General features: G+C 40.3%; 1 protein-coding gene across 1 annotated transcript in view; it reads right to left on the minus strand.

Annotated features, from left to right (window-relative positions):
* LOC132822904 (protein-glutamine gamma-glutamyltransferase 2-like) overlaps positions 1-23,014 on the minus strand; it is a 49,979-nt gene that overhangs the window by 22,255 nt on the left and 4,710 nt on the right. Inside the window, exons 2-6 of the mRNA XM_060836302.1 lie at positions 20,135-20,329; positions 13,433-13,675; positions 3,356-3,474; positions 3,028-3,156; positions 343-520 (exon numbers count right to left, since the gene is read on the minus strand). Of these exons, the coding sequence (XP_060692285.1) occupies positions 343-520; positions 3,028-3,156; positions 3,356-3,474; positions 13,433-13,675; positions 20,135-20,329 (864 nt within the window). The remainder of the gene's footprint in view (positions 1-342; positions 521-3,027; positions 3,157-3,355; positions 3,475-13,432; positions 13,676-20,134; positions 20,330-23,014) is intronic.

Here is a 23,014-nt window from a genome sequence, read left to right on the forward strand (position 1 = left end):
TAGACATGAATAGTCGGATCGTGGAGAATATTGTGCTGCTAGTTCTATATAATTAAATAAAATGAGTCATTTTCAACCAAAAAAAAATTGCACAAGGCAGGGAGGGAAAGGTATTTAAGTGAAATACTCCCTGATTCTAATGACAATATTGTTTTGATTTGTTCCATAATTATATGGGAGTACTTGAACCCTTTAACATAGAACCTATAAAAATGTAGATTGAAATTATTCACAGTTATATATATTTGCATGAAAATATACTTAACATGTACATGAGAATATTATATGCACACTCCTTTTAGTTTCAATGTCATTCCCATGTGAAAACCCAATTGTGCCTACCTGTGCAAGCGACTGCTGCAAACACCCAACACTGCCCATAGCAAACTGGCTGACAGCCACTATGGTTCCACGTACGAAGAATGGCAACACTTCCATTCCATTTTCCTGGATATACTCCGTCAGAATATGGAGCATCCCACTTGCCAAATAGTATTCCATTATCATCATTACAATTTACCTGAAAGGGTAAGACTGTATTTTGTTATGGAGTTGCAACATTATTAAGAAACATATATCAATGGATCAATGCGATTTTTTACAGCCATTTATTGAACTACTTAAACCATCTGTCTTTTGCTGGTTAACAAAATATTTTTAGCATTTTGCAATAAATTATAAGATCATCATTCCTCTCAGTATAACCTTAACAGAATGTCAAAGCTTGAGGTGACAATCAATGTAGTTCAAATTATTAAATAGAATCTGTGACATTGATAGCCATTGTGCATGATGATGAACTCCAAGGTGTAATCGTTCAGGTAATTCACAAATAGCAAATGAAAAACGAATGAAAAAGAATGTAACACTATTCAAAACATTGGGTGGAATCTATTAGAGGCCTGAGTGATATGGGCTATGGCATGAAATGTGGCAGAATCGCATGAGAAGTCCAACAAGATCTATCTCAATGTAAAGAACAACTCATTCAATCGAACTGTCTAGGTAAGAATTCCACTACAGAGTGAAGATTTGCCTATTTAAGGAGATTATTGCTTACTAATGACCTTATTAGTTTCACATCCCACCTCAATAATATGTAGCTTCCCATTCTACCATCTTCCACAAGCAAACTAGATGCTGAATCCCTTAAAATGGAACCTATGTTAAGTGGTTCAACATTGTTGAACATTCTCAACATGGAAGTCACGTGGGTATCCAGTTCAATAGTTGTGTTTCTCAGGAAAAATGGCATATCAGGGTAATATCCATGGGCATCAGCCAAATACATCCTTCATCCAAGGACAGTGGCATTTTGCCAAACCCTCATTGTCCTCGTGGTACCTCTCCAAAGCACAGATGTGTATTGCAAAATGGATAAGCAACTAGTATTGAAAAGCCATTTGCCTCAGGTTCACAAGGACAAGCACCCAGTTCACAGATTGGATCATGCTGCAACTTAAGGCAGCTTGCTTTCTGGGCGGCACAGTGGCACAGTGGTTAGCACTGCTGCCTCACAGTGTCAGAGACCAAGCCAAGTCCAGAGACTTGGGTTCAACTCCCGCCTCAGGGGACTGACTGTGTGGAGTTTGCACATTCTTCCTGTGTCTGCGTGAGTTTCCTCTGGGTACTCCAGTTTCCTCCCACAGTCCAAAAATGTGCAGGTTAGGTGAATTGGCCATGCCAAATTGCCCGTAGTGTTAGGTGTAGGGGAATGGGTCTGGGTCGGTGGGGACTTGTTGGGCCGAAGGGCCTGTTTCCACACTGTAAGTAATCTAATCTATTCATGCTTGCTCACAAAGTGCTTATCTGCATGCTTGTAGCGTGCATGTTTTGCCTTACTGCATCTTGCTATGCTGTGCCGTGTCAGTTATCAGGTTGGCGCTTCAGCCAGAGCCTAAAGGCTATCTGTATTGTCTGTCACATGTCAATGGTGGGAAGTTGATTGGAAGGACACACTGAGTTGTCAATCTAACATCTACAGCATGTGCCAGCTGCCTACACAGTAAACACATTGCATACTCATTCAACTAAATGGCCATGCTGGAAATCCCCAGACAGTCCAATCAATGGGGGAGGGTGTCTTCCATTACCATCAGTCTCAATAACTATTTTCACAAATGTCTCCCTCTCTTTAGACTCTTGGTTCCCTAGCATTTCTGGAAAATTATATGTGCCCTCTTTCGTGAAGGCAGAACTGAATATGTTCAATTATTTTGCCAATTATTTGTTTCCTAATATGATTTCCCCATTGATTGCAAGGGACTTATGTTAATGTGTAATGCCAGGGCTCAGAGGCAGAGATGATAGTTGGAGGCAAAATTCAATTGGCAAGCCTCCATATCATGGAAATGGGTGGAACTGGGTTTTCAGGGTAGTGAGAGTTAAACAGAAACATGTAGCTAAGGAAAGATAAATTGTATAGCCTGTTGGTTAAACAGCAACTAAGGTGAGAGAATGGTGGTAGTTTTGGGGGAGGGGGGGTGTGGTGGCAGGGCGTTGAGGGGGAAGAATGTCAGCCATGCCTGATATATTCCACAAGCAACACAGCGTTATAGCTGTGATGTTGTTATGTTGCTGGTCAGGGCAATGCCAGATTGCTAATATTGCCTGGCAGCACACTCACCTTTTAAACATTATACCAAGGATGCTGGTCTTTCACCAAATACCCAGTAAGTAGCAAACTTTAGCGCAAACACAGCAAAGTAAGATGAATGATGGGCTAGAATCAGCAAGGGGTGGGGAGAGGGTGGTGCGCAACATAGGGGCAGGACAGGTCGTTAATATGATGAGTTTGGTAAGATACAGTCGAATCTCACTGGGCACCATAGGAAGAAACACTTCAAAAGTCTCAATGAATCTGACTTGACCAAAAATTATAAGATTCAGTCCAAGTAATCTAAGTGCACAAAAACATGAGCAGTGAGCAATAGCATACTTAGCCTTTTGGAATGCATTAGCAGATCATGATTTAAAACGTTATACTGTTGTTCATTAACACTACTAACATAATAGTCCTGTTCTTACCATAGCAGACACTATTCTACAGATGTAAACAGGTGAACTTCTGCGTGCATAATCTTTTCCTGGGTTTTTCACATGTTTGTTACTGTTGTCTAGTAACTTAAGGCAGATGTCTAAAATATCTTCTTCAAACTAGAAAACAGATTAAAAATTTGTTTTGTGTCATGAACACTGCTTAAAAGAATTAGTTTTAATGATATGTAATAGTGATGAATAATTATTCGGAAAACAGTAGGGTGAGTAAACAACTAGGAGGTAAGGAAATAGGAACGATTGGAGCTTCATTGGTAAAGACAACTTAATAATGAGTTTTCTCAGTTTTTACAAAGACCTGTCCATAGTTCCATGGCAAATCGTGAATGTATTCAGAGGAACCCGTGAAGATAACTCCTTGCTCATTTAGCACATATTCGTTTAGCTGCTCAGCATCACTCATAAAAACTTCATCCTCTACAAGAAAAGGAAAGTACAAGCATTACAAAAGCTGTGATTTATGAGCTGTAGAAAATTTGAGCAAGATCTCCTTAGTGCTAGAGATCTTCATTGCTGGTTAAGTCCTTCCATTCATCATCCATCTTAAGGCTCAACAATAGAAGAAGCTTGCAAGTCATTGTTAATATTCAAATCAATAAATCATTTTACAGATCCACTGCTTCTATTAAGAAAGTACTTGATTGTTTACTTCATATATGATTAACAAAAATAAAAGTCATGCTTTTCTCAAGTTGAAGATTATGCTCCAGAGTTGAAATTACAAGAGACATAATGGTGCACTATGCGTGGAATTTACTTATTGTTTACAATGCCACATTCTTGGTGTTAAATGACTGGAGTGGGACCTGAAATTGGTTAGTCCCTACCCTTTCTCCCTGTTTGCAAGCAAATGAAAAAAAATATAACAAGGGAAACCTTTGTATACTGAGTACAACTGGGGCATTGAAGACATTTAAACCTTAAAAATCTAGAGGTTGTGTAATGCTATCGATTGTATGTGTATCTGTTGAAATGTTAGAATTTGGAAATGATTCACACAACAGCAATGATAATTATACAACATGTATTGTAATCTCTAAAAGGCAAACTAATAATGAAATTCAAATCACCATGGCTATGTAGGTTGTTTTTCATACAATAATCTTCTAAAAGATTCACTATTTAGGAGAACAAGGGCAGCAGATAAAGGAAACACAACCAACTGCAAGTTCAGTTTCAAGTCACATATACTCTTGAGTTGAACCTATATTGTCCCTTCTTCCCTGTTACAGGATTACATTCCTGGAAGTCTCTCCCTAATGGCACTATTGGCGTACCTGCCCCATGTAGTACATCTATTCAAGGAGGCAGCTCACCATCATTTCCTCCAGAGCTATTAGCAATGATCAGTAAATGCTGACCTAGACAAAGCTACCTGGAGATGATGAGGACTGCAGATGCTGGAGATTGGAGTGCATAAAGAATGAAGCTGAAAAAAGCACCGCAGGTCAAGCAGCAACAGAGGAGGAGGAGAGTTAATGTTTCAGGTCGGAACCTTTCATCAGGACTGAGGGAGGTGAGGAGACTGCGAAAGAAATAGAGGAAGGGGAGTGGGGCTGGGGAAAAGGTGGGTGAGATGGCGATAGCTGATGCAGGTAGGAAGAGGCTGTGATTGATCCGTGGGAAGGATGAAGGGAATAGGTGAGAAGACAGATGGGCAGGTTGGGTCAGGTCAAAGGGTCGGGGTGAGGAGGGAGGTCTGGGTCTGGGATGAGGTAGGGGGAATGGGGAGATTTGGAAGTTGATGAATTCTACATTAAGGCCATATGGTTATAAACATCCGAGGCGGAAAATGAGGTGCTCTTCCTCCAGATCACATGTGGTCTTATGTTGACGAGGGAGGAGGCCCAGGATGGACATGTCTTTGGGGGAATGGGAGGGGGAATTAAAATGGATAGCGAGTTTGCGCTCAGTCTCTCTGATGTAGGGAAGAGCACATCAGTGCAACAGATGCAATAAATCAGGTTAGAGGAAATGCACATGAATCTTTGCCAGATCTGGAATGATGCTTTGGGGCTTTGGACAGAGGTGAGGGAGGAGGTGTGGGGGACACTGCTGCCCGCATACCATGAATGAATTTTTAAATTCCTTTCAATGTCAATGGACCAGATCTTGCTGTAAACACAATGTGTTGATGACAAACACACACACACCAATTAAGTAAATCATCTTGTAAATTCAGGGTATTATGAGATAGGGTGTGAGTGCCTATTCTTCATAACTTGCTGGTGGCACGATGCCACTTGCTTCACACAAAAGACAGCTCACCTTTCACCTGTGCATGACTTTAAAGAACATGCTGTGCCCACATTAATTGCCCATTGTACCGCCTGTTGAAAGTTATGTTTGGTAAGTAAGTATCTTTTAACAGTGTATCACTGCCAATGCACTGCCAATGAACCTCTTTAGTTTAGAAACTGGAAAAATGCAGAAGTCACATGACACCAGGTTATGGTTCAACAGGTTTATTTGAAATCACGGCTCCTTCATTAAGTTTGTACTTTACCTGTGCCCTGAAAGTTTGTGATTTCAAATTAACCTGTTGGACTGTAACTTGGTGCCTTGTGACTTCGGACTTTGTCCATCCCATTCCAATACCAGTATCTCCACATTATGGAGTTTCCTTAACCTCAGGTGACAAATTGATATGAGCAATGTTAAAAATGCAAATAAGACAATAAGTAGTTAAGATCCATGAGTAGAAGTAGGCCATTCAGCCCATTGAGTCTACTCTGCGACTCAGTGAAGTCATTTAGCTCAGTTGGCTGGATTGTTGGTTTGCAGAGCAGTGTGATACCAACAGCATAAGTTCAAGTCCAATTTCTGGTTTGAGGTTACCATGAAGGACTTTCCTTCTTAATATCTTCCCTTGCCTGAGGTCTGGTGGCCCTCAGGTTAAATCACCACTAGTTGCTTCTCTCTAATGAGAGAGCAACCCCTCCTGTCTGGTAAGACTATGGTGATACAACAGCTGCCCTAATAATCCTCAACTCCACTTTCCTGCCATTTCCATACAACCCTTGATTCCCTTATTGGTTAAAAATTTGGTCAACCTTGAAAACAATAAATAATCCAACTTTACCATCCATCTCTGATAAAGAATTTCATATATTTACTACATTGAGAGAAAAATAATTCCCCTCGTCTCTGTCTTAAATAGGCAATCTTGTCCTGAAATTATGCCCTCTGGTCCTAGACTCTCCTGCAAGGGGGAATATACTGTCAAATCCCCTAAGAATCTTAGAAGTTTCAATAAGGTCCCCCCTCATTCTTCTAAATTCCAATGAATACAGGCCTAACTTACTCAACCTCTCCTCATAAGACAGTCCTTTCACATCTGGTTACAGGCTAGTGAACCTTTTCTGGACTGCCTCCAATGCCAAGATATGTTTCCTGAGACAAGGAGACCAAAACTGTTCACAGAATTTCAGATTGACTAGTATCTTGTATAGTTTTAGCAAGACTTCACAAGTGTTATACTCCTTTCCTATGAAATAAGTGGCAACATTTGATTTGCCCTCCTTATTAAACAGTGAACTTGGATGCTAGCTTTTTCTGATTCATTCAGAAGGACCTTCAAATCTCTCTCTTCTGCAGCTTTCTGCAATCTTCCTCCATTTAAATAATTTGCAGCTTTTCTACACTTCTGAATAAACTGCATAACCTCACATTCTCACACATTATACTCCATCTCTGAAGTTTCTGCCTACACATTTCACCTGTGTCCCTCTGGAGAGTCCGGGGCAGAATCTTTTAGAGGCTTGAATGATGAGAGCAATTGCAAGAAATGTTGAGAGAATTGCATGAGAATTTGGACAAGGTCTTTCTCTACACCAGGAGCAATTCGTTGCATTTTCCACCAGTTCTATGACTCTTTATGACTCTATTTCTAGGCATTGCAACAACATTCGCAAGAGGATTGTGATCCCTATTAATCAACGATCACTCCTTATTGTGTGCCTCAATAACTGCAATCTGCATAATTAATATGCAGCTTCCCACAAATTTTTGGAGTACTGCTCCTTTATCAGGTGACTTCACCTTCACATCATATCTTACCACTTGCATCAAAGAGACAAAATGTTGACAATTCCAGACTTCAAATTTAGAGCAGGTACCAGATGACTCCACCTTTTCTCTAGTTCCTCTGGGCTGCTATCTTGGACACCAGGAACCAACATCTCAGGGCATGTGCCAGGACAGTTATCATAACCTCCCTCACTTCCCCCCCACCCTCCCCCCACCCCACACCCCCCACCCCACATTTACCTCCACACCAATCCACATGATGACATCTGACACCCATCAGCCTCTCAGGATCCTCATGGTACCTCTCCAATCAACCTATGGCACACTTCTGCTCTTTATAGCTGTACATTGGGTTACACTGGCAATTGGCATGACAGTGCTGCTGCAAGGTGATTTTCCACAAGGGGCAGATATCCAGCTCTTGGATTAGACCAGTTTACATCACAAGAATGCTTGCTTAATGTCTATGTGCTCACTAACTGTGAATCTACCTTGAGACTACCTCAATGGTCATGCCATCCAAGCTATGCTTATTCTTGTCTTTTTGCATTTAGCAATACTTCCTCTCCAATCCCTGCATCACCACAGCCAGAAAACGCTACCAATCTCATATTATTTCTGCCTTTCTTTGTCTTGCTGTTTTGAGCACACACAAGGCAGGATGCTTGTAATGATTGTCTGCAATCCTCAGTCAAGTGTGAGAAGACAGTGCTCAATTAGGAGGTCCTGGCACAATAAGTCAAGGGCAATCTTTGATAATAATTCTGAGACTTGCACACGTAAGTCCTTCACTTGGGACAGTCTGGGTCAGGATCCTCTCCTCACAGGGGGTGAGGAGCTAAATGTTGGACAGCCCACCGCCCACCTTACCTCTTTCTGCCCTGTTTCTCCTGGAATGAGAGAAAGAATGAGAGATTGAGCTAGATGAAAGTGGCTAGCCAGGCTGTTTGTGCTGAAGGTGCAGGGGAACAGACACTGAGGTGTTCTGAAGTGAGTGACCAGGTAGCAGTGAGGCTATGTAGGGTTAGGAGGCAGCTGGCTTTGGATGGGTGAGAGCAAGAGAGGGTAAACGTTCCAAGTAATACTGAGAGAGATAGAACATGAGCCTTGGTGGGAGGTGGGTGTAGGAGCAGGAGCAGAGGTAGAGTGTGTGAGGTAGCAATGTGGTGGCGTTTAACCTTGCCAAATGGATGAGGTCATTAACCTTCTTCCTTTATTGCTGCACATTCCTCCAGACAGCTGAGATCTCAATAATTCAGATTGGAACCTCAGACCCAGCTGACAGTGTCTGATAGCAAGGCATCCTCTGCTGGCACTAAGGGAAGAGGTCATTCCTATTAGCGCCTCCCTATCCATCAGGGCATTCATGTACCTATCTACAGAGTGGGGTGTGAATTTCCTCTCTTCTGCCACATCCAGACGCAATATCAGAGCCATGCAGGACAGCCAACAGTGTTTATTCAGCCTCTTAAAGCTGCACCAGAAATACCAGCCTATTCCCAGATATCCTTGTGGAGATGAACTCTTCTAGGTACAGCAAGGTAGTAGAATCCAACTAGCATTGGGCAAGAGAGGCACTATAGAGGCATGGTAGATAGTGAGTGAGGTGGGCTTAGTATAATACAGGAAGAAATCTCATGAAAGACTTTATGCAAAACATGATGAAATTGACACTTAGCGAAAATATTGTAAGATTTAGGTGTTTGTGTCATCCTCACTACTGCCTTCCCCACAATTTTTGTATCTGCAAACTTGGCTATCGTATATTAAATTCACTCATTCAAGTCATCAATATATATTATAAATAATGGTGGCCTTAGCATTGATTCCTTTAGCACTCAACTAATTACAGGGTGTGATCCTGAAAAATCCCTTTTAACCCAATTGTCTGCCTTCCATTAGTTAAACAATCCTCTATTCATGATATTATACTAAGTCCAACAATCAAAAAGATATTGTGAAACTTGAAAGGGTTCAGAAAAGATTTACAAGGATATTACCAAATTTGAAGGATTTGAGCTTTGGGGAGAGGCTGAAAAGGCTGGGGCTGTTTTCCCTGGAGCGTCAGAGGCTGAGGGGTCACCTTATAGAGGTTTACAAAAGTATGAGGGGCATGGATAGGATAAAAAGACAAAGTATTTTCCTTGAGGTTGGGGAGTCCAGAACTAGAGGGCATAGGTTTAGGGAGAGAAGGGAAAGATATAAAAGAGACCTAAGAGGCAACTTTTTCACACAGAGGGTGGTACGTGGATGGAATGAGCTGCCAGAGGAAGTGGTGGAGGCTGGTACAATTGCAACATTTAAAAGGCATTTGGATGAGTATATGAATAGGAAGTGTTTGGAGGGATATGGGCCGGGTGCTGGCAGGTGGGACTAGATTTGGTGGTATATCTGGTCGGCATGAACGAGTTAGACCGAAGGGTCTGTTTCTATGCTGTACGTCTCTATGACTCTAAGTAGCATTATATGTGGTGTCTTAAGAAATGCCTTTTAGAAATCCAAATATATTACATCTGCTGGTTCACCTTTATCTAATCTGCATGTTGCCTTCTCAAAGAAGTCTGGTAAATTTGTCAGGTATTATTTCCTCTTTATGAGGTCATATTGTCTCTGCTTCATTATATTATGTATTTCTAAGTATTGTCCAATTACATCCTTTGTAGCAATATAACATTCTCCCCATAACAAATGACAAGCTAACCGGTCTATGGTTACCTTTCTTTCTCTATCTCTGCTCTTAAATAATGGGATTACATTGGCAGTTTTCTAAGCCTCTGAAACTTCTCCAGAATTGAACAATTCTTGAATGTTCACTACTAGGATATTTGCTATCTCCACAATAATTTCCTCTAATACTCTAGCTAAAAATTACACAACACCAGGTTATAGTCCAACAGGTTTAATTGGAAGCACTAGCTTTCAGAGCACTGCTCCTTTATCAGGTGGTTGTGGAGTACACAATTGCAAGGCACAGAATTTACAGCAAAAATTTATAATGTGATGTAACTGAAATTATACATTGAAAAAGACATGGATTGTTTGTTAGGTCTCTCATCTGTTAGAATGGCCATGTTAGTTTTACTAACTTATAAAAAAAATTGTCATTTACGTATGAAAGAAGTGAAACTAACATGGCCATTTTAACAGATGAGAGACTTAACAAACAATCCAGGTCTTTTTCAATGTATAATTTCAGTTACATCACACTGTAAACTTTTGCTATAAATGCTATGCCTTACAATTGTGTCCTCCTCAACCACCTGATGAAGGAACAGTGCTCTGAAAGTTAGTGCTTCCAATTAAACCTGTTTGACCATTACCTGGTGTTGTGTGATTTTTAACTTTGTACACCCCAGTCTAACACAGGCATCTCCAAATCATGTCTAATAATCTAAGATGTAATCTATCAGGTCTTCATCCCCATTATTTTCCCTCGTACTTTTTTTTCTCTGGGGGCAGATATTATATCTACTTTCTTCCTAACTTTTCCCCCTCAATTTAGCATTTCTGAAATGCTATTAGTGTCCTCTACTGTGAAAACTGATGCAAAGTATTTATTCACCCTTTCTGCCATTTCCTGGTTCTCCATAATCATTTCTTCAGGCTCATTCTCTGATAGACCTATATTCACTGTGGCCACTTTTTTCCTTCCAACACACTGAAAGAAGCTCTTGCCATCTGTTTTGATATTACTTGTTAGCTTTCCCTTATTATTTATTTTCTCCTTCTTTTTATTTTCCTCTTTCTCACAGTCCTCTGGCTTACTACTAATCTTTGTTACATTATGTGTGTGTGTGTGTGTGTGTGTTTTCAATTTACTACTATCCTTAACTTTCTTGGTTGACCATAGCTGGTTTGTCCATTTCTAAAATCCATCTTGCTCAGCGGGCTATATCTTTATTGGGAGTCATGAACTACTTCCTGAAACATCTGTCATTGATCATCAACAATATGTTTTGCTGAACTCCCTTCCCAGGTAACTCCAGCTAACTTCCCTCATTTTCTTTTTTGTAATTGTCATTATTTAAGTTCAGTGCAGTTGTTTAGAAGATAGCGTTTTTCTTACTTTATCTTTCTCTGTTTTTATCCCACAGTTCACCTAATCTTCCTTTACTTTACTTTGTTTGTCTTTCTGCACCAAATTTGGCTCTGATTTACATTCCTCAATGGCCATCTGTTTATTTCTTATCCTGCAATATCATTGCTAAATGTGATATAATATATTTAATCCCATTGGTTACTGAGATCTAAAATAGCCTGTTACCCTGCCCACTGCTGGTAATTAAAGCCCAGACACTTTTAGAGTGAGGGATAAAGGAGAAGCTAACAAACTAGAAATGTCAGATGACATCCGCTTCAATAAGAATTGGACCCATGTATTTATCTTTTCAATGCAAGTAATGACAGTCTTTTTATTATATGAAATCCCACTCTCTGCAATACTGAATTAATCTAATTTAGCATAAACCATGAGTAACTGTCATGGAGGAGATGATATAATGTTCCTTTCATGTGGTTTAAAAATCAAGACAACAGGAAGGAAGTTAGGAAAGATTAAATGGCCAACTGCACTGTGACCATGATCCCCAACTGTAATATAGAATCACAGAGTCATAGAGTCATTGAGATATACAGCACGGAAATAGACCAATCCACATCAACCTAATCTAGTCCAATTTGCCAGCACTTGGCCCATATGTCTCTGAACCCTTCCTATTCATATGCCCATCCAGATGCCTTTTAAATGTGATAATTGTACCAGCCTCCACCACTTCCTCTGGCAGCTCATTCTATATACGCACCACCCTCTACATGATAAAGTTGCCCTTAGGTCTCTTTTAAATCTTTCCCCTCTCACTCTAAACCTATGCCCTCTAGTTCTCTACTCCCCCCACCCCAAGGAAAAGACCTTGTCTACTTATCCTATCCATGCCCCTCATGATTTTTAAAATCTCCATAAGGTCACCCTTCAGCCTCCGACGCTCCAGGGAAAACAGCCTCAGCCTCTCCCTATAGCTCAAATCTGCCAACCCTGGCAATATCCTTGTAAATCCTTTCTGAATCTTTTCAAGATTCACAACATCCTTCTGATCAGAGAGAGACCAGAATTACATGCAGTATTCCAAAACAGGCTGCATTTTGTAGTTTTTGCAACTTGCCTGTGTTGCTTTGTGACTCCAACGTATATTATACAAATGCTTTGCATTTAGAAGTATTCTACTAGCCCAGAGAAAATAGCCCCAGTATCTATTGGAGCTGGCTTCCACATGAAGGATGCAGTTCAGCCAGAAAATCTGGCTAGCTAGCATTAAAACTGAAGGAAAGACAAGATCTGAGCTAAATACTAAAGTAAACAAAAAACTGCAGATGTTGAAGATTTGAAACAATGAAAGAAATTGATGCAGGTCTGGCAGACATCTGTGGAGAGAAAGCAGAGTTAACATTTCGAGTCCAGTGATGCTGCTTCACAACTCAGTCATATAGCCTCATTAAAACATTTAAAGAAATGATAGGTTTCTTAGGAGCAAATGCATTACCTAGCAACTACACCCACTCCTTGTACACTCTCACTTAAACCCTCATGAGTTCAGGCTTGAAATTTTTATTTAAATTTGAATATCAAAGCTGATCTATTGTCAATCAGTGGTAACCAGCTCCAAGCTCTTGAACAGCATTACCTTGCCTGCATGTTATAATTGCATGGATTCTTTTCAGCCGGACTGTTCAGTGGAAACTGGACAAGGTTAATGAGCATAGTTATTCCATCATAATCTCAGAGGGAAAAAACCAGGATAAAAAAAAAATGCAATACTTGGAAAAGAATGCAATGGAGCTCCACATAAGTTAAGTGATAACAGTGTGTGCCATGCACCAGATTTACTGGTTTTCCCTTCTGAAACATGTTTACTGACAATCAGCCCAATACAAGGTACAAAGGTGCCATATGGATTCATGGCATCATGATCACAAACTTATCAGACTTCAATCTCAAATTTACATTTCTTTAGACTTCCATAACAAATTTTTAAAAGCAAGTTCAAATAAGAACTTCATGTACCAGTAAATTAACTGCCCTGAGAACATATAACATTTATCCTGCATGTTCATATTGTACCTGTACAATCTAGAATCTAGAATATCCAGAATGAATTATTCTTGACTATTTTAAATAAAGCAACATTTCATTCAAGTTGTATTTCTGGAAGAAAATGTCACAAAGCCCTATAACTATCTTCAAAGCTTTGAGGAGAGTACATTAAAAAGTAATAATCTTCTGTTTAATCTGTAGTATGGCTCTGAGTAAATACAGGAAATCATTTTAACTAAATTTTAGAATCAACAGTACCTGAGCACCATGGATTGAAAAGTACCACAAACTCCCCAAGTGGATAGATGACAGTCTGGTCCACAGTTATTTTCTGTAGGGCTAAGCTGTGATGACCAATCTTAGCATTTGGTGCTGTGCTTATAATTAAGGACAAACTGCTCTTGGACGAGGAGACAGCAACTGTACTCCATCTCTTTTTGTTTATTGCGTCTGATGGAGGAAACCGGATTTTAGTTCCTGATGTTTCTGAAGGGTTAGTCCCTAAAATAAAGGAACAGAAATTAAGTAATCCATTCTACAGCCGTTTAAACTGATTTTTAAACAATAATAAAAATTAGTGACTTTAATGGAAACAGCATTTCTAGAGCAGACATATATTACTTGACTATCTTTCTCTCAGAAAATCAATTAAAAATTAGCTATAAGGTGGAAATGATAGTTCTCTTACTTAGAATGATCCAAAATGCAGCCGGAGAGAACTACAAAGAGCTATGGATGTTGAATATGTATCATGCTTTTAAGAGACTTCACCTTTAAGGAAGCCATGTGTTATGTACATATAACGTTGTGACTCTGCTTGTCGATTGTTCTGCTCTGGATTTGCAAGTTGTATACACAGAAATCAGTTGTCTTGCTATAATATCTGACTTATGACTCATGCATTTTACTGTTTTAAACAAATTAACTTACATGTCAATCAATCAATCAATGCCTTCTTAAATTATTATTATTAACATGAGATTGGCCCTTATATACATGGTCACCATAAGGATCAGAATCTTTGAAAGTGTGCTTTCATTGCTTGGATAGGTCTATCACACTTAGGTGAAGCCTATTCTTCACAACTGCAAGTGGAGTGGCATGGTGGCTTAGTCATTAGCATTGCGGCTTCACAACACCAGGGACCTGGGTTTGATTTCACCTTCAGATGGCTGTCTGTGTAGAGTTTGCACGTTCTCCCTAAGAATCTCTGCTTAATGATCTTTGGGTCTTCTGTGTGCTCAAATCCTATTTGGTACATTAATTATTTCCATGCTCATCAAATTATATTTTCTTATTATGTGCCTGAGGAAATCCACCACGCATTAGTAGCATTTTTTTTCATCCCTTACTATGGTCTCTATGATATGTGAAGTTAGTGGCCACAATGAATGCATGTATGGTTGCATGGTCTGAATGGGTATATGATGAGGGGGATGGGGCAGTCTCGATGGGCCTTAATATATTTTTGCAATCTTATTTTCTCATGTTTAGCTTTTAATTTGATGATCATATCCTTTTTGGAAAAGCTATTCTTTTCATTCTGTAGTGTGCTTTTTTTCACCCTTGAAAGAGTAGTTTCAATTACAAAAGAGGTCAGGTGACCCTTACATGGCCATCTTTTGCAACATTTCGTATCCAGTTTTTAAAATATAGAGGTTAAAATTCAGAATATACTGAAGCAGAATACAGATTTTTGTTTGTTGAAAATTTTGTATATTGGCTAAAAGAGTTTAAAACATTTGTTAACTGAGATTTTGAAAATTGCACTGATGTTCTGGTACAGCTGAAACATAGAGAGAGAATGAATACACTAAGGAGCTAGAGATGCCTGTGTTGAAGGCAATATTAGGGTGGTTGGAGGTGACATGAAGAGACAATATTGCCAGAAGTGCGCAGAGAGCTAAAGTTAACAGTTCTATGAATCTTTGAAGCAGGATTCGAACCAAACAATTAATATTCCAATGTTGACAAATATGTGACTTAAGTTTTGAGGCGTATATCTAATAAGTGTAGAAGCAAATGTGTATGAAGGACCTTGGCTTGGATTACAAGCAACGATTAAAAGCAACTGAGTCCATGAAACCTTTAATATCTTTAAGGTACCTAGCAATTTAACACTGTGTGTAGTTAGTAGCATTCATGTTCCTTGATGTTCATGTGGTAAAAAAGCTTTGATTTCAGCTGTGAAACTCCAGGTTTCCTTCTTTTAGTAAATGTTGGGTTTTCAGATTCTAAAATGAAAGATGCTGCAGGTCTCTACTGAGATCATAACATAATATTTACTTGAATAGAAGATTAACTAATTAAGGGGAAACAGACTCATGACAAACAGTTTCATGTTGACGAACTGTAACCAATGGAGTGCCATAGGGTGTCAATCATTCATGTCTATATTAATAATCTGCATGAAGGCATCATCAACACTGGAGCCAGAATTGTTGACGACACAAAGATAGTAGGAAAGCAAGTTGTGAGGAGTGTAGAAAGCACCGGCAAGTATTTCTAGACAGGTTTTCCAAATTAACACAAAAAGTTAGCATGGTTCTAAATGAAGTGACTAGGAAAGCAGGACAAATGTTTGTTTTTATTGCAAAGGCAACATATCATAATGATAGAAAACTCTTGCTACAAGAATCCCTCATTGATGGGATGTAGATATCACTAACCAGGCCAACATTTTGTTGCCCATCTCTAATTGCCTAGAGATCAGTTAAGTGTCAACCACATTGTCATCGGTCTGGAGTTACATGTAGGCCAAAACAGGTAAGGACTGTAGTTTCCTTCCCTTAAAGGACATTAGTAAAGCAGATGGTTTTTCCCACAATGGTTTCATAATCACCATTTGACTCCTAATTCTAGATATTTAATAGGGTGGTTACTGAATACATGTTTTTTCTCATGTGACAATCTAGACAGAGGCAAGGGGTAGGGTGGGGGGCATAGTCTAAAAATATGGTCTCCCATTTAAGATGGAGATGAGGAGGAATTTCTTCTCTTATATGTTGTTAAACTTCAGAATTTTTTTCTACCAAAAGCAATATAAGCAATATATTCAAGACTAAGTAAGATTTTTGATTGGCAAGGGAGCCAAGAATTAGGGACAACAGACAAAGAAGTGGAGATAAAGCCAAATCCAGATCAATCATGATCTTAATAAATTATGGAAGATATTCAAAGGCTGAATGGCCTACTCCTGTTCCTATTTCATACAATCTGGTGTCCAAATCATGAATAGAGTACATAGAACATAGGACATTACAGCGCAGTACAGCCCTTTGGCTGTTGATGTTGTGCTGACCTGTGGAACCAACCTGAAGCCTATCTATCCTACACTATTCCATTTTCATCCATATGTTTACCTAATGACCATTTATATGCCCTTACATTTGGCGAGTCTACTACTGTTGCAGGCAGTGCATTCCACACCCTTACTACTCTCTGAGTAAAGAAACTACCAATGATATCTTTCTTATATCTATCACCCCTCAATTTAAAGCTATGCCCCCTCATGCTAGCCTTCACCATCCGAGGAAAATGGCTTTCACTGTCCACCCTATCTAACCCTCTGATTACCTCATATGTCTCAATTAAGTCACCTCTCAACCTTCTTCTCTCTAACAATGACAGCCTCAAGTCCCTCAGCCTTTTCTCATAAGACCTTCCCTCCATACCAGGCAGCATCCTAGTAAATCTCCTCTGAGCCCTTTCCAAAGCTTTCACATCCTTCCTATAAAGAGGTATCCAGAACTGTACACTATCCTCCAAGAGCAGCTGCTCCACAGTTTTGTACAGCTGTAGCATGACCTCGTGGCTGCAAAACTTAATCCCTCAATCCCTCTTCAATAAAAGCTAACACACAGTATGCCTTCCTAACAACCCTATCAACCTGGGTGGCAACTTTCAGGGATCTATGTACATGGACACAGAGATCTCTCTGCTCATCTACATTACCAAGAATCTTACCATTAGCCCAGTACTCTTTTCTCCTGTTGCTCCTTCCAAAGTGAATCACCTCATATTTTTGCACATTAACCCCTTTTTCCACCTCGCAGTCCAGCTTTGCAGCTTATCTATGTCCCTTTGTGACTTGCAATATCCTTCAGCACTCTCCACAACTCCACCAATCTTAGTATCATCCGCAAATTTAGTAACCTATCCTTCTACACCCTCATATATGTCAGTTATAAAAATGACAAACAGAAGTAGCCCCAAAATAGATCCTTGTGGTACACCACTAGTAATTGACCTCCAGGATGAACATTTCCCATCAAGCACCACCCTCTGGCTTCTTTCAGGTAGCCAATTCCTGGTCCACACAATGAAATCACCCTCAATCCCATGCTGCTGTATTTTGTGCAATAGCCTAATCAAACGCCTTATCAAACACCTTACTGAAATGCATATACACCACAACAACCATTTTATCCTCATCCACCTGTTTGGTCACTATCTCAAAGAACTCAATAAAGTTTGTTAGGCACAACCTACCCTTCACAAAATCCTGTTGACTATCCCTAATCAACTCATTCCTTTCTAGATGATTATAAATCCTATATCTTATAACCTTTTCCAAATCTTTACCCACAACCAAAGTAAGGTTCACTGGTTTATAATTACCAGGGTTGTCTCTACTCCCCTTCTTGAACAAGGGGACAACATTTGCTATCCTCCAGTCTTCTGGCACTATTCCTGTAGACAATGACGGCATAAAGTTCAAAGTCAAAGGCTCTGTAATTTCCTCCCTGGATTTCCAAAGAATCCTAGGATAAATTCTATCCAGGCCCCCTATTCTCATACTTTCCAGAATTGCTAACACCTCCTCCTTGTGAACCTCAATCCCATCTAGTCAAGTTGCCTGTATCTCAGTATTCTCCTTTCCAGTGTAAATACTAATGAAAAGTATTCATATAGCGCTTTCCCTATCTCCTCGGACTCAACGCACAACTTCCCACTACTGTCCTTGATTTGCCCTAATCTTCTCTAGCCATTCTTTTATTCCTGATATACCTGTAGAAATCTTTAGTGTTTTCCTTGATCTGACCTACCAAAGACTTCTTATATCCCCTCCTAGTTCTTCTTAGCTCTCTCTTTAGGTCCTCCTTGGCTAACTTGTAACTCTCAAACGTCCTAAATAAGCCTTCACCTCTCATCCTAGCATAAGCCTTTTTTCTCTTGACAAGAGATTCAACTTTAGTAAACCACGGTTCCCTCGCTCAACCACTTCATCCCTACCTGACAGGTATATACTTATCAAGGACACGAAGTAGCTGTTCCTTGAATAAACTCTACATTTCAATTGTGCCCATCCCCTGCATCCTCATTCTATGCATCCTAAATCTGGCCTAATCGCATCATAATTGCTTTTTCCCCAGCAACAATTCTTGACCAGTGGGACATACCTGTTCCTTTCCATCGCTAAAGTAAACATAACTGAATTGTGGTTATTACCACCACAGTGCTCACCGACCTCCAAATCTAACACCTGGCTGGGATCATTACCCAGTACCAAATCTAATGTGGCATGAGCCTTGTTGACCTGTTTACATATCCTGCACACATTGGACAAAAACTGAGCCATCTAAAGTACTTGAACAATGGTATTTCCAGTCAATATTTGGCAAGTTAAAGGCCCCATAACTACCTGGCTACTTTCACTCTACTCAGAATTACCTTTGCTATCCTTTCCTCTACATCTTTGGAACTATTCAGAGGGCTATAGAAAACTCTCAACAGGGTGACCGCTCCTGTTTCTAACCTCAGTCCATACTCCCTCAGTAGACGAGTCCTCAAATGTTCTTTCTGCCGCCGTAATACTGGCCTTGGCTAATAATGCCACACCTTCCCCTCTTTTACCATCTTCTCTGTTCTTACTGAAACATCTAAACCCTGGAACCTCCAAGAACCATTTCTGTCCCTTCTCTACCTATGTTCTGAAATGGCCACACCATCGAAGTCCCAGGTACCAACCCATGCTGCAAGTTCACCCACCTTATTCCAGATGCTTCGGGCATTGAAGTAGACACACTTCAAACCACATTCCTGCTTGCCAATAAACTCTTGTGACCTTGAAACCTCATTTCTGACCTCAGTACTCTCAACCTCCTAGTCACTGGAACTGCACTTTAGGTTCCCATCCCACTGCTGAGTTGCTTAAACTCTCCCAAAGAGTATTAGCAAGTATCTCCCCCGGGATATTGGTACCCCTCTGGTTCAGGTGTAGACCATCCTGTCTGTAGAGGTCTCACCTACCACAGAATGAGCCCCAATTATCCAGGTATCTGAACCCTTCCTCCTGCACCATCCTTGTAGCCACATATTCAATTCTTCTCTCTCCATATTCCTTGCCTCGCTAGCACAAGGCATAGGCCACAAACTAGAGATAACAACTCTGTTTGGTCTAGTACTAAGCTTCCACCCTAGCTTCCTGAATTTCTGCCTTAAATCCCCATCCTTTTTCCTATTTATGTCATTAGTGCATATGATTTGGGGCTGCTCCCCTCTCTATAAACACTCTTGCTAATGTTTGCGTAAATGTCAATGCCTTCGAATCAGAACACTCAACTGTCAGGAAAATAATTGCAAGCAAGCAACTAAACCACAAAATCTGTAAACATTCTACCCAGACCAGATGTTGCAAAAGCGGGTGGCCATAATGTTGAAAATAAGAGGAAACTACTGTTTTTTATCTCAATTTTGTGGCCACTTGCAACATCCTGCCTGCTATTTCCTGTCTGGGCCAATGGTGATTGTGCAAACTTCAAAAAATAGCATGTGAACCTTTCAAAATGAAAGCGGCATACAGAATCACATCAACTCGTGGGATTCATTAATCACGCAAACTAGTCAAAAAGATTGGCAGTACAAACACACACTAAAATCAGTTATTAATGAAGAAAAAAAACAATGTCATTAATAAAATACTTGGTAAAGTTCCCTACATCATTGCAAAGTGATTACCTGTTTGAGCAATCAGCTTAAATCTGTCATTGTCTGGATCGTATTGATTTCTGTTAAATTGCACTGTGATCTCAAAGGGCTGGCCGCGCCTGACTATCAGTCGTTTGGTGCTGATCTCAGCAGTTCGGTGATCTCGGTTATTCTTCGCATAATGCAAATCAACATAACTCACATGTTGCACGACAACGTCTGCAGCTTCAATAAAGGGAAGATGTGTTAGGTTTTGAGATTTTGCATCAATCCCAGTGAGACAGTAACTAAATTTCTATCTTGTTAGAATAGCAAAGCAAACTCATTCAAACATATCATGTTTTTATTCAACAATATAATCTCACCCACAGAGGCTTTTATCTCATTTTAGTTTTATGCGAAATCTTGACTGGTGTTAGTACATCTGAAACTATCCTTCAGAATTGATGGCACATCATCAATTAAACGTACAGAGTGGCATTTCAATGCAAAACTACAGGGATTGTAACAAAGTCAGCCAGATGGACTTCAAAGGATAGGAGTTTCCTGACTGGAGTTGTTAAACTATCCAATCGGGGTCCCTGGTGGACAGGTAAAAAGAATGTCTGACATTCTGAGAGAGCTGGACCAGTATCAAGGACTTCCCATGTATAAATAAAGGGTGCCTTGGTGGCAGGATATTGGCCTCCAGAGTACAGCATGTTCTTGAAGAAACTCAATAACAACAGTCACCTTAGAATTGGAGTAGTCATTTCTGGCATCATGCCATTGTTTGGGAAGCTTGGCTCTTGGATCCTGCCATTGAGAGACTGGGGCCAGTATGTGGAAAGAATGTGTTTTTTTTTCAGGCCAGTGACATTGGGTCAGATGAAAAGCAATGAGTAATTCTTCTGATAGCTTGTGGACCACAGCTTTTCAGTTATTGGGAGCCTAACTTTTCCTGAGGCACCAGACACTAAAACCTTGCAAGAGTTGACAGGTTTAGTTAAGGAATATCATGAGCCCAGGCCTCCTCTAATCCTGAGATGCTAGCATTTTCATTTGGCAATTCAAGAAACAGGGGAATGTGCATCAGGTTTTTTGGTGAGGTTAAGATGACTGGCAGAGGCATGTGAGTTTGGTTAACCCTTAATGAGATGCAGAGAGACTAGCTGGTATGTGGGAATAATGATGTGACTATGCAAAAACATCTATTGCTGAAGCCCAACTAGAATTCAAACAGGCACTACAACTGACTTTATAATTGGAAAATGTACAAATGGAACTTGTGAGTTTCAGGGTGTTCCAAAAGACAATAAGACATAAGAGCAGACATGTGTCCATTCAGCCCATCGAGTCTGCTCAACCATTTAATCATGGCTAATCTGTCTCTCATCTCCATTTTCTCACCTTTTTCCTGTAACCCTTGATCGACTTGACAATCAAGAACTATCTATCTCAGTCTTAAACACACTCAATGACCTGGCCTTCACAGTATTCTGTGGCAGTGAATTCTATAGATTCGCCACTCTTTGGCTGAAGAAGTTTTTCCTTATCTCCGTTCTAAAAGGTTTTTCCTTTACTCTACAGCTGTGCCTTTGAGATCTAGACTCTCGTACCTAGTCTCTTTGCACTTCAGACATCTGAAGTTTCTTCCCATTTAGAACATAGTCCATATCTCTATTCTTCCTACCAAAGTGCATGGCCTCACACTTTCCCACATTGTACTCCATCTGCCACTTCTTTGCCAACTCTCCTAACCAGCCCAAATCCTTCTGCAGCCTCCCTGTCTTCTTAATGCTACCTGTCTCTCTACCTATCTTTGTATATCATCTGCAAGTTTAGCCAGAATGTCCTCAGGTCCTTCATCTAGATCGCTAATGTATAAAGTGAGAAGTTGTGGTCCCAACACTGAGCCTTGTGGAACACCACTTGTCACCTGCTGCCATCCTGAGAAGGACCCTTTTATCCCCATCTCTGTTTCCTGCCAGACAGCCAAACTTCTATCTACGCTCACACCTTGCCTCTGACACCATGGGCCCCTATCATACTCAAGTAGCCTCCCGTGCAGTACCCTGTCAAAGGTCTTCTTGAAGTCCAGGTAGATGGCATCCATTGCCTCTCCCTCATTACCTTCTCAAAGCGTTCTAGCAGATTTGCCAGGCATTACCTCCCCTTGATGAAACCATGCCAATTTTGTCCTGTTTGAGCATACACTTCTAAGTATTCAGAAATCTCATCCTTCATAATGGATCCTAGGATCTTATCCATGACCACGGTTAGGCTAATTGGTCTATAATTTTCTGTCTTTTGACTTACTCCCTTTTTAAACATGAATGTCACATTAGCGATTTCCAGTCCTCTGAGACTCTCCTTGATTCTAGTGATTCCTGAAAGATCATCACTAACGCCTCCACTATCTTCAGCTATCACCCTTAGAACTCTGGGGTGTAGTCCATTTGATCCAGGTTATTTATCAACCCTCAGGCCATTCAGTTTTTCCAGCAGCTTCTCTTTGGTGATGGTCACCATACTCAGCTTTGACCCTTCACTCTCTTGAAATTTTGGAAATTGCTCGTGGCTTCTACAGTGAAGACTGACACAAAGTATTTGTTTAGTTCCTCAGCCATTTCCTTGTTCCCCATTTCTATTTCTCTAGTGTCATTTTCCAATGGCCCAATGTCCACTTTTGCCTCTCTTTTGCCCTTTACGCATCTCAAGAAACTCTTCCAGTCTTCCTTTATATTATTGGCCAGCTTACCCACATATTTAATCTTCTTCCTTCTTATCTCTTTTATTGTTGCCCTCTGTCGGTCTTTGCAAGCTTCCCAACCCTCTGGTTTCCCACTGCCCTTCACCACATTATATGCTTTTTCTTTTGCTTTTAAGCTATCCCTGACTTCCCTGGTCAGCCATGGTTACACTATCCTC

Source organism: Hemiscyllium ocellatum, chromosome 15 (genome assembly GCF_020745735.1).
Source record: "Hemiscyllium ocellatum isolate sHemOce1 chromosome 15, sHemOce1.pat.X.cur, whole genome shotgun sequence".
In the NCBI taxonomy this organism is placed as follows: domain Eukaryota; kingdom Metazoa; phylum Chordata; class Chondrichthyes; order Orectolobiformes; family Hemiscylliidae; genus Hemiscyllium; species Hemiscyllium ocellatum.